The following is a 13,193-nucleotide window of genomic DNA, read 5'->3' on the forward strand; positions in this document are numbered from 1 at the left end:
GAAGTACTAGAAACTTTGGGAATTTTATAAATTCAATACGCTGTGCAGGATGGTCTTTTACTTCGGTGCGGACCCTTTTCAGGGCCCGATCAGTGTTTTTTTGTTTGTAACCCATAAAGATGGGAAGGGAAGTTCAGTGCCCGGGTGCACCGCCCACCACGGAGCCCAACAAGGGGGTGGGTAATGTGCCATAGCAAGAAAGGCTTGGCTGACACAATTACACTACCAGTGCTGCCCGGGCACTATACCCTAATGTGGTTGCAGGGACAGGACCTGTTTCCACTCAAGGTTGGCCCTTGCCGCCTAAGAAGGTGAAAAAGGAAGGAAGAGAGTGTAGAAGAAAAGAGAAGGAGGTGGGAGGAAAAGTGAAAGAAGGAAGAAGAGAGTAGAGGAGGCGACTGACTGAATCATCCTGGTCGGGCCAAGCCAGGACACCCGTCTACGAGAAGCAGAGGTCGAAGCGGTGTATTGCCGCCCCCGGGGGGCCCCGAAGGGTCCAAACATACCCCGGGCTCAGCTCAACCACCAGGGTCCCCTTTTCCCCGGACACGGGTTAAGCCACGCACAGCCAGGCGTGGGTGGGTAAACCCACATGGCTCGGGGTTCGCGGTGGCGCCACTCACCAAGCACCTACCAAGGCAGGTGCCCCCTGCGTGCGGGTATGGTGGCCCGCGTTGCTGGGGTCCGTGGTGGCGCTACTCACCAAGCACCTAACACCGAAGGTGTAGGCGCCCCCTGCGGGGGGGGGGGGGGGGGGGGATCATATTTACGCCTTCCTTAACCATTCATGAGTAAGCTTGATGAAAGGTGTTGGAAAGTACAAGATTTACCCGCAAGACCAGCCCAGACATTAATTTAATCAGAAAAGCTTTTGATTGCTGGAACACTCTGCCAACACAATAAAGGGCAATCCCAAAGATAAGCTTAGCACTCAGTATGCAAATTTTGTGGGCTTAGACAATAATGAATTCACCCTAGCAACCTACTACCTTGCTAGCCATACCTCGCTGTCTTAAAACTGACAATTTCGGTCAAAACCGAATTTTAAAAAAATTAACTGAGCATACTTTGCTTTTATATTTTTTTTTTATTTGTTTACAACTTAAATTAGAGCTACCAAACCATAGTTTAATTTGGTGCAGCTCCACCTGAATCGAATATTAGAAACCTTACCAGCAATTTCTGCCCTTTCATTATCTGTCAGCATTAGGTGTCCAATGTCCATGCCTGCAGTGCTGCTTCTGGTAAATGACCTCCTTGGCTTTCCCTTGCGTTGTCACAGTCATGGTTGCAAAGCACTTCTTTCCACTCTTGCAGCTTCCTTGGCTTTTCATCATTCGCTCGCCTTTTCCTCTACTGGCTTTCATTTTTCCCGAGCGGTGGCACTCGAAGCATTGCCGCATGCTACCATCTACAAGAGGCTTGGCACCTGTATTGCAGACATACTTTGAACACCACTTGGCCTCTTCATCTTGCTTCCAGGTGCTGAATGCTACAAATAAAAGGTGTGAAAAATATGCTTCACGTTTATGCAGATATGAAGCGGCATTTTGATGCAGTTTTTAGGCATGTACGAATAGTGGCTTTGGTTGAATATTTTCTAATTGAGTAGTTTCTCCAAGCTTTTCACTACTGCATCATGCCCAAACATTCCAAACGAATATTGTTGCATGGCCCCTTTAAGGGCAGTAGTTTACTAGTTATGACATTACAAAATAATTGACCCTGAAAACTCGCCAGACATCAATCAAAGCGCGCAGAAACTTTGTCATATTCACACAGGGCAGAAGACTAATAGAAACAATACATTAGATCAGACCACTATGTATGATACACATGAGAATGCAAAGGAATTATTTCATACTTATGCAAATATGAAGCGGCGTTTTGATGCAGTTTTTAGGCATGTGCAAATAGTGGAGTTTGAGCTTGAAACAGATTTGAAGCGAATACTGGCTTTTGTCGAATAGTTGCTCCAAGTTTTTCATTACAGCATCATTCCTGAACAAAAACCCATTTCAGCTCACAAAGGTTGTTCAAAAATTTACACAATGTACTACCGTAAAATCCCGACATATAGCCCACCTAACATCAGGAGCAAATCGGCTAAAAATATGGAGTGGGCTAACATTTGGTGCACAATGAAGTTTGAAAAAATTGCTATTTTTATGTCATGTCCCTTCCAAGCCTGTTATGGTGGCGAGGGGCAACGAAGCAAAGATGACTACTTCCCACTCAGCAATGTTCGCTTATATCCCGCCATAGCGAACTAGCCACATTTACACCGAGGCCATGATTGATCCCAGCACTGCAATTACTAGGAGTGCACTATCTTTTGGTGGTTAAAAAATATAGCAAATCAAGCCAAAAATAGGGGTGGGCTATCTTTCGGTTCTATCTTAGATTTTACGGCAAGTTAATTTTCATCTAGCTATATGGGCTGTGATCTCAGAAAGCCTTTTTTACCTACATGGGAATGGCAAGTAAACTATGCCTTTTACACAAAATTAAAGCTATAGAGATGCCCAGCTAGACCTAAACGAGGGGATTTATAAATTATCTTGCTATAAATATTTATGAAACATAAATTTCACAAAATAAAAAATAAAATGATTTACGAACTTAGGTTGTCAGGACATCTGTCTAACATACACTGTTGTATAATTGCCAGTTTAATTTAAAAACTTTTACTGCTGTGCAAATATTGACGTTCACAAAGTTTACGCTCCATTTAACACACAACGCTTGCGTGCGTGCACCATCCCGTTTTGGAAGTGGCCTTTCCTCTTAAAAATGTGACTGCAATATTTCTATTTTTCGAAGTGTTGAGCGCGTTAAAAAATATAGCAAATCAAGCCAAAAATAGGGGTGGGCTATCTTTCGGTTCTATCTTAGATTTTACGGCAAGTTAATTTTCATCTAGCTATATGGGCTGTGATCTCAGAAAGCCTTTTTTACCTACATGGGAATGGCAAGTAAACTATGCCTTTTACACAAAATTAAAGCTATAGAGATGCCCAGCTAGACCTAAACGAGGGGATTTATAAATTATCTTGCTATAAATATTTATGAAACATAAATTTCACAAAATAAAAAATAAAATGATTTATGAACTTAGGTTGTCAGGACATCTGTCTAACATACACTGTTGTATAATTGCCAGTTTAATTTAAAAACTTTTACTGCTGTGCAAATATTGACGTTCACAAAGTTTACGCTCCATTTAACACACAACGCTTGCGTGCGTGCACCATCCCGTTTTGGAAGTGGCCTTTCCTCTTAAAAATGTGACTGTAATATTTCTATTTTTCGAAGTGTTGAGCGCGCTTCGCGCCGAGCACCGGTGCACTGCGGAGAAGCAACACACCCGCAAAAGCGGATTTGGATTGGATTGGGTTTTTGTGGCGCAAAAGCATCTAAGGCTATAATGCGCCAGGTACATAAACTATTGCCGAAAAGGGTTAGGGAGAAGAAAGAGCTCTAGTAGCAGATGATGGGATAAAACTATGAACATGTGGTGTGTATAAGTGTAAAAGGTATGAAACTGACTTTAGGGACTTAAAAAAAATCACAGTCGGTGTAGAAGGCCGATTGCTTTAAGGAAATTAAAAACACAAGAGTGTGGAATAAGAGGTTCATCGCCAAGTAAGATCATAAGATGTAATGGGGTATGCTCTTTGTATAGCTGCGAAAAATGGTCAAGGCGTTCTGGGTCATACGCATTACATTCAAGTAAAATATGATGTATGGTTAGATGGCTATGGCAATGCTCACACTTCGGGGAATCTTCGCCACGCAGAAGATGCCCGTGCGTTAGTCGTGTATGGCCAATCCTTAGACGGCAGAGAACCACCTCGTAGAAACGTTCGCGATGTCGGGCACTCTCCCATTCCTTCAGTATGTGCTTCACCGCATTTAACTTGTTGTTTACTTCGCGGTTCCATTCATGTTGCCATTTCTGCATTATGGAATGTTTCACCTTCTTACAGTAATCTTTTGGAGGGATTTCTCTTGTATCCACAAAGTGTGTGACGGCAGAGCGAGCGGCCTGATTTGCCTCCTCGTTACCCCGGATGCCAACGTGACTTGGCACCCAGCAAAAAATAATTTCGTACCCAGTTTTGGTGGCTGATATTATCTTATATTGCAGTTGAGCAACCCAAGGATTTTTGACTAAATTTAGTGAAACAAGGGCTTTTAATGCACTTAGAGAGTCCGTGTAGACTACAGAGCGACGAAGCCTTTTCTTAAGTGTATACTCCACAGCAAGTAATAAACCCTGCAACTCTGCTGTTAAAGGGCAACTCCGCTCAATTACGAAGATTTCGGGATAATGAGTGATTTCGAATTAAAAAGCCCTAGTAAAGGACACTACGTCGTTTGCTTCGCGAAAAATGAGATATATATTTTTAAATCTAATTTTAAACACGAGCGGAAATCGAAACCGAAACTTCGGCTCCGTCCGGCAACATTGGCCTTGGACCGCAAAGTACATGACCATCACGTGGTACGAGATGTCACGTGATCCTCGGCCCAACAACGGGCGGGATGGGGGCGACGGGCGTGCGGCAGGCGCGAGTGTCGTCTGCACCGCACTCTTCGCCACGTTTTGGTGTCTACGGCATTTGACGACGTCTGCACAACTGCGGCATAAGTCTGCGACTCTGCGCACGTAGTGTCCATAGTGTGGACGAAACTCCGAGAGGCAATAATCACAAACGGTGAGACGACAACGGTGGTTGTGACGCGGAAGACGGCGGTAACGGCGGGACCACGGCGGGCGGTTGGTCTGCTCCCAAGAAGCGCGCTGCGCAGGCGCGTACGCCAATCACTTGGACACCGCTGAGCGCCGACAGGCAACGTTGCTGACGTCATGCGCTACGCTCGATCGGACAAGTGAAAACAAGCAAAAGGGGGCCATGTAGATGGCGTTTAGCTCAATGTTGGCTCCGCCCCTGCCGTAGCCTTGACTGCGCTGTTGGTTGCGCCTGAATTCGCCCGCTCGAGTCAGCCGATTTCGGCAACTCGGCGAGTTGCAAAGTTTGCCGGACCGTTTAAGAAACATTTAGACAGAACTGCGTCGTAAGACTTCACGTGTGGTCTTCCTAGGCGATACTGAAGAGGACTGCATTGTTTTTTCAAAACCAAAAATGAAGCGGAGTTGCCCTTTAAAATTGTAGCAGAAGGGTTAAGTTTCTTTACATGGCAAACAGATGGTCCAACCATTGCACAGCCAACAAAAGAATCTGTTTTAGTGCCATCTCTGTAAATGCTGAAGTGATGTTGGTACTGGCTTTGTATTTCAGAAAATTCTTGCCTCAGCACTTCATCGGGAGTATCTTTCTTTCTGTGATTTGTCAAGGTGAAAATACAGTTAATGAATGAATACTCCCAAGGAGCTGCAGAGCTTCTGTACTTTGTCACAGGGGGCTTTGGGTCAAGGTCAAAGTACTCTGCCGCCTTAGCGTGCCTCAGAGCAAAGGGAGGGACGATACTTGGCTTATTTTGAAAAGTCCTCTCAAACTTGATTTTTTTTTTCAACCGATTCAAGAGCTGGATGGAGAGGGACTGATCTTACTCGGAGTGAATACATAAACCCCAAAGCGAAACGTCTTTTCTCTAGAGAATAGTCATTGGCCTCTGCATAGAGGCTGGCGATCGGAGAAGTGCGGAAAGCACCGGTGGCCAGCCGCAGCCCCTGATTATGAATGGGGTCCAACATCTTCAAGGCTGAAGCTTTGGCTGAACCATACACAAAACTGCCATAATCGAGTCGGGAGCGAATTATTGCACGATAAATGTGCAGGAGACAGACTCGATCAGAACCCCAAGATTGATGGGACAACACTTTGAGAATGCCGAGTTATTTGATGCATTTTGACTTTAATTGCTTAATGTGCGGAACAAACGTTAACTTTGAATCTAAGAGGAGACCTAGAAACTTGTGTTCACTTTTCACCTTGATAGGAAGTCCATAGATGGTTAAGGAGGGTTCTAGAAAAAATCCTCGCCGGCGAAAAAAGCATACACAGACAGTTTTTTTTTGTAGAAAACCTAAAACCATTTGTATTAGCCCAGCTTGTTAAATTATTGATTGCCACTTGAAACCTCCTCTCACAGATGGAAAGATTGCATGATGACACTGAAACCTGAAGGTCATCAACGTAGATAGAATACTGAACTGAACGAGGTATTACATGGGCAATGGAGTTCATTTTTATAATAAAAAGAGTGACGCTAAGTACATCCCCTTGGGGAACTCCATTCTCTTGAAAAAAATCTCGAGAGAAGGTGGTACCCAGCTTTACACGAAATGAACGACTTTCTAGATAACTTTTAATTGCGCCGAGCATGTGCCCACGAATACCAATGTCGATTAGGTCCTGCAGTATTCCAAATCGCCAGGCAGTATCATACGCCTTCTCCAGATCAAAAAACACGGAAAGGCAGTGTTGTTTGTTCACAAACGCCTCTCACGGCTGTCTCGAAACGAACCAAGTGATCTACTGTGGATCGGGAAGATCGAAAGCCGCACTGGTATCTGTCTAGAATGTTGTTATTTTCAAGAAAATGCACGAGCCTTCTGTTAATCATTCTTTCAAGTCTTTGATAAACAACTTGTCAAAGCTATAGGCCTGTAGCTAGATGCACAAGAAGGATTCTTTCCTGGCTTCAGCAAAGGAACCACGAAGGCAACCCTCCAAGCGAACGGAAAATGGCTTTCAGACCAGATTTTATTGAAAAGGTATAGGATAAGCTCAAGAGTTGAAGGATGAAGATGTTGGAGCATAATGTAATGAACTTCATCTGGACCGGGTGCAGTCTGTTTAGGACAGTGGAGAACCATTTCAAGTTCACGCATTGTAAATGGAGCATTGTAGGGATCTTGAAAACCACTCGAAATGTTAACAGCCTTCTTTTACATCTGTGCTTTGTGTTTAAGAAACGTAGGTGTGTAGTTTCTTGAGCTAGAAACAAATTCGAAATGTTCTCCAAGAATATCTGCCTGTTCCTCGAGGCTTTCAGGGCATATTCCATTTTTTGTCAAAAGAGGAACGGAAAAAGCATGATACGAGCCATTAATTTTATGAACTCGATCCCAAACCTCCTTTGGTGTTGCCTGATTGTTCACAGCAGATGTATACTTCTCCCAGCAATTCCTCTTTGTGACCGCCTGCGGACAAATCGTGCACGCGCCTTCATTTTCTTGAACGAAATAAGATTACTTGGCGTTGGATATCGCCTAAATATGCCCCATGGTTTATTTTGTTTCTTCTTTGCCTCTTTGCAGTCCTGATTCCACCACGGCTTAGGCCGTTTGGGGAGGTGAGTGGACGTCATTGGTATTGCAAGCATAGCAGCTTCTAGTATGTGTTTTGTGACATGACCTGTTGCGTCATCGACAGAGAGCTGATGGAGGGATGTAATAGCTAAAAGAGATGATTGCTTAAAAAGTGTCCAGTTGGCTTTGTCAAACTTCCACCGAGGTGACCGTGTTGGAAGTGTGACAGGATGATTCTGGAAATCTAAAATAATGGGAAAATGATCGCTGCCGTAGGGATTAGGGATGACTTTTCATGAAAACAGTGGAAGTAATGTCGGATGCACAAGTGAAAGGTCGATTGATGTGAATGTATGTGTTGCTGAGGAAAAGTACGTAGCCTCTTTAGAGTTGAGCAAACACAACCCTGTTGAAACCAAAAAACGTTCAATAAGTGCTCCTCGTGTATCCCTTCGTGCACTTCCCCACAGAGGGTTATGAGCATTAAAATCGCCTACGAGCACAAAAGGAGGAGGTAGCTGATCACAAAGAGCTTCGAGCTCTTTATACTCCAGGTGATCATTTGGAGATATGTATACAGAACAAATAGTTATTAAACGGTCAATCAGTATACGGACAGCAACAGCCTCTAGTAATGTGTTTAAGGGAACTTCAGTGCAAGGGACTGAGCGTTGTAAAACAACAGCAGAACCTCCAGACGAATGGCTCGAATGTTGACGATCCTTGCGAAACAGCTGGAAATGCTTCAGGATTTTCGAGTGACTTTCCTTCAGGTGAGTCTCTTGCAAACAGAAGGCAATAGGACTGTGCTCCTCTAGCAGGTCAGTAACATCATCATAGTTTGCAAGTAAGCCTCGACAGTTCCATTGAAGGAGAAGTGGAGGCATTAATATCAGGAGTAGATGAAAGTATACGGAACAGTCAATTAAATCCAATCCAAAAATGTAGTTCCCACAAAAAACTACTTTGGTGGAATTACTGGCTTTTTTTTTTTTTTTTTTTCCTTAGATTTGGTTGTCTCCCACTCCATGTCGTCTTGGTCGGACGAAAGAGCGGAAAGCTCGGTGGCCTCGTCTTTCGCCTCCACCTCTTGAGACGAGGCTTGCTGTATAGGTCTGGGCAATGTCGAGGCACGGGGCCGAACTCCCCGGCCACGACCGCCCTCACTCAAAAAGCAGTAGTGGAGGTGCTGGGCTGAGCGTCGCCCAACTCCATCTGTCCCAGCCCCTCAGCTGTTGAAGGAGCGGCGCGATGCCGCTCCTTGGACGAGGTCCTCTCCCGTGAGTTGGGGCGAGACTCTCGCTCCTTCTCCCTGGCGGGGGCCCTCAAAGTGGGGACAGACAGAGGGGTTCCCTGCCTGTCCCGTGGTCGGGAAGCAGCTGGCGCGCTCCCTCCAGAAACCGGAGGAAGCTGCTGCCGCTGCTGGGGGGTTGGGGACTGAAGAGCCACTGCCAGGACCTCAGGTGAGACCTGAGTGGCCTTCGATTCTGTTCGCGGTGCTGGTCCCCTTAGCAGCGCTTGGGCAAAAGTTTCTTTTGCAAAAAAAGGAATACTGTTGTTTTCCCCCCTGGTAGGTAATGTTCTTTTGTGCTTTAAGGGTTAGAATTTCTTTTTCTTGTTTCCATTGTGGGCATATTCTGGCATAAGCAGCATGATTGCCTTGGCAGTTGACACATTTGAGAGTATTCTCACAAATGTCAGCAACATGGTCGTTGCTGCCACATTTTGCGCAAGTTTCACGGCCCCGACAGTTCCGCGAGCCATGCCCGAAGCGCTGACATCGGAAACATCTTTGTGGATTGGGAATGAAAGGCCGGACTTTGCAGTGCAAATAACCAGCTTTAACGGTCGCAGGAAGCGTATGCAGCTCAAAGGTCAGTATCAGATGCTTGGTTCCCTGCTCCTGCCCGTCTTTGCGGATGGTGATTCGCTTGACGGCCACCACAGCCTGTTTCTGGAGTCCAGCCAGAATTTCGTCCTCACTGCAGTCAATAAGATCAGCCTCGGAGATGACACCTCGGACACTGTTCAGTGTCCGGTGTGGGCCGACCTTTATCTTGTGTTCTCCTAGACACGTCTGTTTTAGAAGTGTCCTGCTTTGAACTTCAGTTTCTACTTCTACGAGAAGATTGCCAGAAAGCTTTTTCACCTTGAAAGCTTTGCCAATGATGGCATCAAGGCATTTAGATACAAGGAAAGGCAAGAGCTTAGCCAGTGGCTTTTCTTCATCAAGGGCTTGAAGGAAAAAAAATCTTGGAAACTTTGGTGGTTCAAATGCTTTTTCAAAAGTAATTACGGAGCAACCCCTTTTAGGGGGCGCACCGTGTTGGGTTTAGAAGAGGAGGCAGCCATAAGAGGCGAAGTTTGTTCGGAACCTGTGGTGTGCCGCCCACCACGGAGCCCAACAAGGGAATAGATAACGCACCATAACAAAAAGGGCTTTGCTGGAGACGTTATGCTATTAGCACTGCCCAGGAACTATAACCAAGTGTGGTTCTGGACAAGGGGTCTGTCACCACCCAAGGTTAGCCCTTGCCGCCAAAGAAGTTGAAAAAGGAAAGAAGAGAAATGAGAAGAGTGAAAAGGAGGGGAAGACAAGGGTGAAAGTAGGGAGGGGATAGTAGAAGTGGCGACTAGACTGAATCATCCTGGCCGGGCCTTACCAGGACTCCCGTCTACGAGAAGCGGGGGCCGAAGTGGTGTATTGCCTCGCCCGGGGGGCCCCGAAGGGTCCAAACCTACCCCGGGCTCGGCTCAACCACCAGGATGCCCTTTTCCCCGGACACGGGAAAGCCACGCACAGCCAGACGTGGGCGGGCGAACCCGCATGGCTCGGAGTCCGTGGAGACGCCACTCTCCAAACACCTGCTTTCACAGGTGCACTGCGAAGAAGCAGCACTCACGAAGAGTGTTGCTTCTTCGCAGTGCACCGGTGCTCAATAAGAAGCGCGCTGACTGAGGCTAACCCTCCGAGGTGAACACTTCGGAAAATATGATTATCGAAGTTCATCTCAAAGCCATTATTATATAGCGTATTTAATACGCTATTTGCTTTGAGATGAGCTCTGACATTCATATTTTTCGAATAGTAGTTTCGAAAATTTGCCAAACACTACAATTTTCTCTTATGCTTACTGATATCTTCGTTTGCGATTTTGGTGGGTGTCGCGGCACCGATTATTTATACGAGCGCTTATTTTTTGCGTTGGCTGCAGCCGGCCGGGGGCCGAACGTCACTAAAATGAACCGGGACCATTTGCGGGCGGGCGGATCTCGCCCGCGCGCTGGGGTTTGGAGACCCCCTGCTCTAGACAATGAATGCTAATAAATGATTATACAAAAGCTAAAGAGTCAAAGGAAAGCGCGCGCACGCTGACGAACATGCGGTTTTGTCAGAAATGAGAGTGCAGGCGACCTCGTTGGGAAACGACATACTTGTAAACCCTAAAATAAAGGAAAAAAGGACAGACAAAGCAATCCAGTCCCAAACACAGCCACAATTTATTGATACGAGCGTTGCAATGAATTGTTTCAAACACAAAAAAAAAGGGATAGGGGCACCCAAAAAACAAATAGGACATCGAACAACCTCCAGGCTCCATTAGACAGACTAAGCCACTCCCAAGGCTCAACACCTGGAAACTTAATGCCTTCGACAACTGAACAAAATCACATCCCGCAAGATCAACCATTCAGACACAACTCGAAAACCTTCACAGCTTAAATTCCCAATCTTCTTACAGCCAAACCGCTTTTCACCCACCCAAAAATAGCACTCCACATCAAAAGTGCACCAACTCCTCCAAACCGTATTTTTTGCAAAAGGTCCATTAGTCTTCAAAACACATTTTTGTTTTTGGAGAGAACTAAAGTTTCATCCCACAAAGGAAAAAAAAAAAAAGAAATTACAAGAGCCCACAGCATTCTTTTTTTTTTTTTTTATCGTTCCGTGAGGCGGTTTTTAAAAGGCTGGTTTTGTTTAGCGGGACAAACCTCAAGTAAAACAAAACTTGTTTAATTTTGCGGAGTTTGACTACCTGTAATACGATTGATAATGAGAGATTATACAAAAATCAAATACCGGTGTAATTACATTTAATGCGGTAATTGCAGCACAATAAGAAACACAGAAACGGGACGCATTACTTATACAATTAACGTTCAAAGCTAAGAGGGGCTTTTCCTCTCATCAAGCAGAAGGCACTTGTTGACATCACAAACGTTTGGGTGCAACGTCCGAAATTTTGATGCTGACTTGCGGTTCGCTCCTCGCCCTCACCGCAGTGCGCTCGGATAGATAACGTGTTTATATTTGCTTTAACGCTGCTGTGTAATCAATGAGAATCGTAATAAAAGGATGCCCGAACGCGCGCGCAATACATTGCAGCAGTTTCGTTTCCCCGCACGATGGCAGCCCTTTGTTATCTGTGGTGCGTTTGCGCGTACTCATTCGCAACATATTCAGATTTTAAGACTCGCGTTGACACTAAGTGGAATCTTGAGACTTTACTTACCATCTTCGGACTCAAAGCGCAGATGGACGACAACCAGCTGGAAGTGGTGGATATCGGTGACATGCCGGAGCAGCTCAGAGGGAGCGCTGAAGCTGTCGCTGCACTGGTAACAATTGTGGCGTGTTCCCTGACCCTTCAGTTTATGCACCGTTTTTAGGTGCTGAAGCATGTTATGGCAAAAGGTAAATACTTTGTCGCACACATAACACTTAGGTTCCTCTGGAAAGACCGTGCACGGTTTACTAGCACCCATAACAGCGAAGCAGAAGCTTGTCAATAAGCGCAAAGCTATTCCGGAACCAAAAGTGGAGAGCGGAGACGTTGCGGATTTACTATGACGTCACACCACGTGACTGCGCGATGTTCAAAGTAAATTCCATTCTCACATTTTATATTTTAGAAGAAATCTATTTCTTTAAAGTTTAGTGCATTGCCCAGCAGTTATCATTTATTTATAATGAGTTTCTTCTTTAAAGGAATGCGTTACACGTGCAACACGTGCAACTAAACAACATTGGTACTGCAATGTCCTAGACAATCCGATCCAATCCACCTAACGACCGGATTTCAAACTGATTGTCACAGATTCGTGCTCGTTTTCTTGTTTCGTTCATCTTGTGCGCTGTTTTACGTTCGTCATGTAAAAGTGTTTATGTTATCATGAGAGGAGTTTTAGTAGGCGATAGTCAACTGAAGTTTTTAAATAGGAACCGCCTTCAGTTTGCACAGCATGTTTGCACGTGCAGCTTCAGCGTCGGAGGTGCAGATGTTGTGACTCTCTTGGCGAAGGTGCAGCAATGGCACTTGAAATCCATGGATTTCGTAGTTATCTACGTCGGCGGCAATGACCTGAGTGACGGACGGGACCCTTCGGATATTTGCCAGGGTATCCTGGTATGTTGTTGCTTTGCTTTTGCCTGGGAATGTACAACGTGGGTGGAAGGGATAGAACGCACTTTAAACTGGCCACAAAGGTTTCTCAACGCATGCGATTATGTACAGAGGTGCAGCAAGGTGATGTATTTTTTCGCTAAAAGAACAATAGATAAACTCATCTCAATCAAAAAAGAAAGAGCTGTTCTTTGCAATCTACTATGGAAGATCCAAGACGGATCGCCTCTACTTGATCTTGCGATCATGCTGCCAACAGAAGGCGCAACCTGAGCCACGGAAGGTTTGCTAGGATATCGAGGCGAAGATAAACAATTAATTGCACTTTGATTGATTGATTGATTGATTATTGGGCGTTTAATGGCGCAAGAGCAACTTAGGCCATATTGCGCCAAAACAGAGGTTTTTATAGGGAGCTTAGAGATGCAATCCAAAAGAACTGCAGGCTACAGCTGGTGTAAAAGGCCAGTTTTATGCAGGAAATTTATAACTCGATTGAACGGCAC

General features: G+C 45.3%; 1 protein-coding gene across 1 annotated transcript; it reads right to left on the reverse strand.

The window, feature by feature from the left end:
• Positions 1-837: 837 nt before the first annotated feature.
• On the reverse strand, positions 838-12,082 carry LOC115332080 (zinc finger protein 54-like). The gene is made up of 2 exons (XM_029994345.2): positions 11,797-12,082; positions 838-1,492 (listed from the first exon to the last, which is right to left on the reverse strand). The coding sequence occupies exons 1-2, from the start codon at positions 12,047-12,049 to the stop codon at positions 1,194-1,196; spliced, it is 552 nt and encodes a 183-aa protein (XP_029850205.1). The 5' UTR covers positions 12,050-12,082; the 3' UTR covers positions 838-1,193.
• Positions 12,083-13,193: the final 1,111 nt, after the last annotated feature.

This window comes from Ixodes scapularis, unplaced genomic scaffold, assembly GCF_016920785.2.
Source record: "Ixodes scapularis isolate PalLabHiFi unplaced genomic scaffold, ASM1692078v2 PGA_scaffold4__175_contigs__length_147842914, whole genome shotgun sequence".
Classification (NCBI taxonomy): Eukaryota; Metazoa; Arthropoda; class Arachnida; order Ixodida; family Ixodidae; genus Ixodes; species Ixodes scapularis.

Bases quoted from the DNA above. Each gene is read 5' to 3' on its own strand.
- LOC115332080 (XM_029994345.2), bottom strand. From the start codon at position 12,049: ATGGGTGCTAGTAAACCGTGCACGGTCTTTCCAGAGGAACCTAAGTGT. The intron at 1,493-11,796 runs GTAAGTAAAGTC...TTTTATTTGTAG, and splicing joins GCGCTTTGAGTCCGAAGATG to CATTCAGCACCTGGAAGCAA.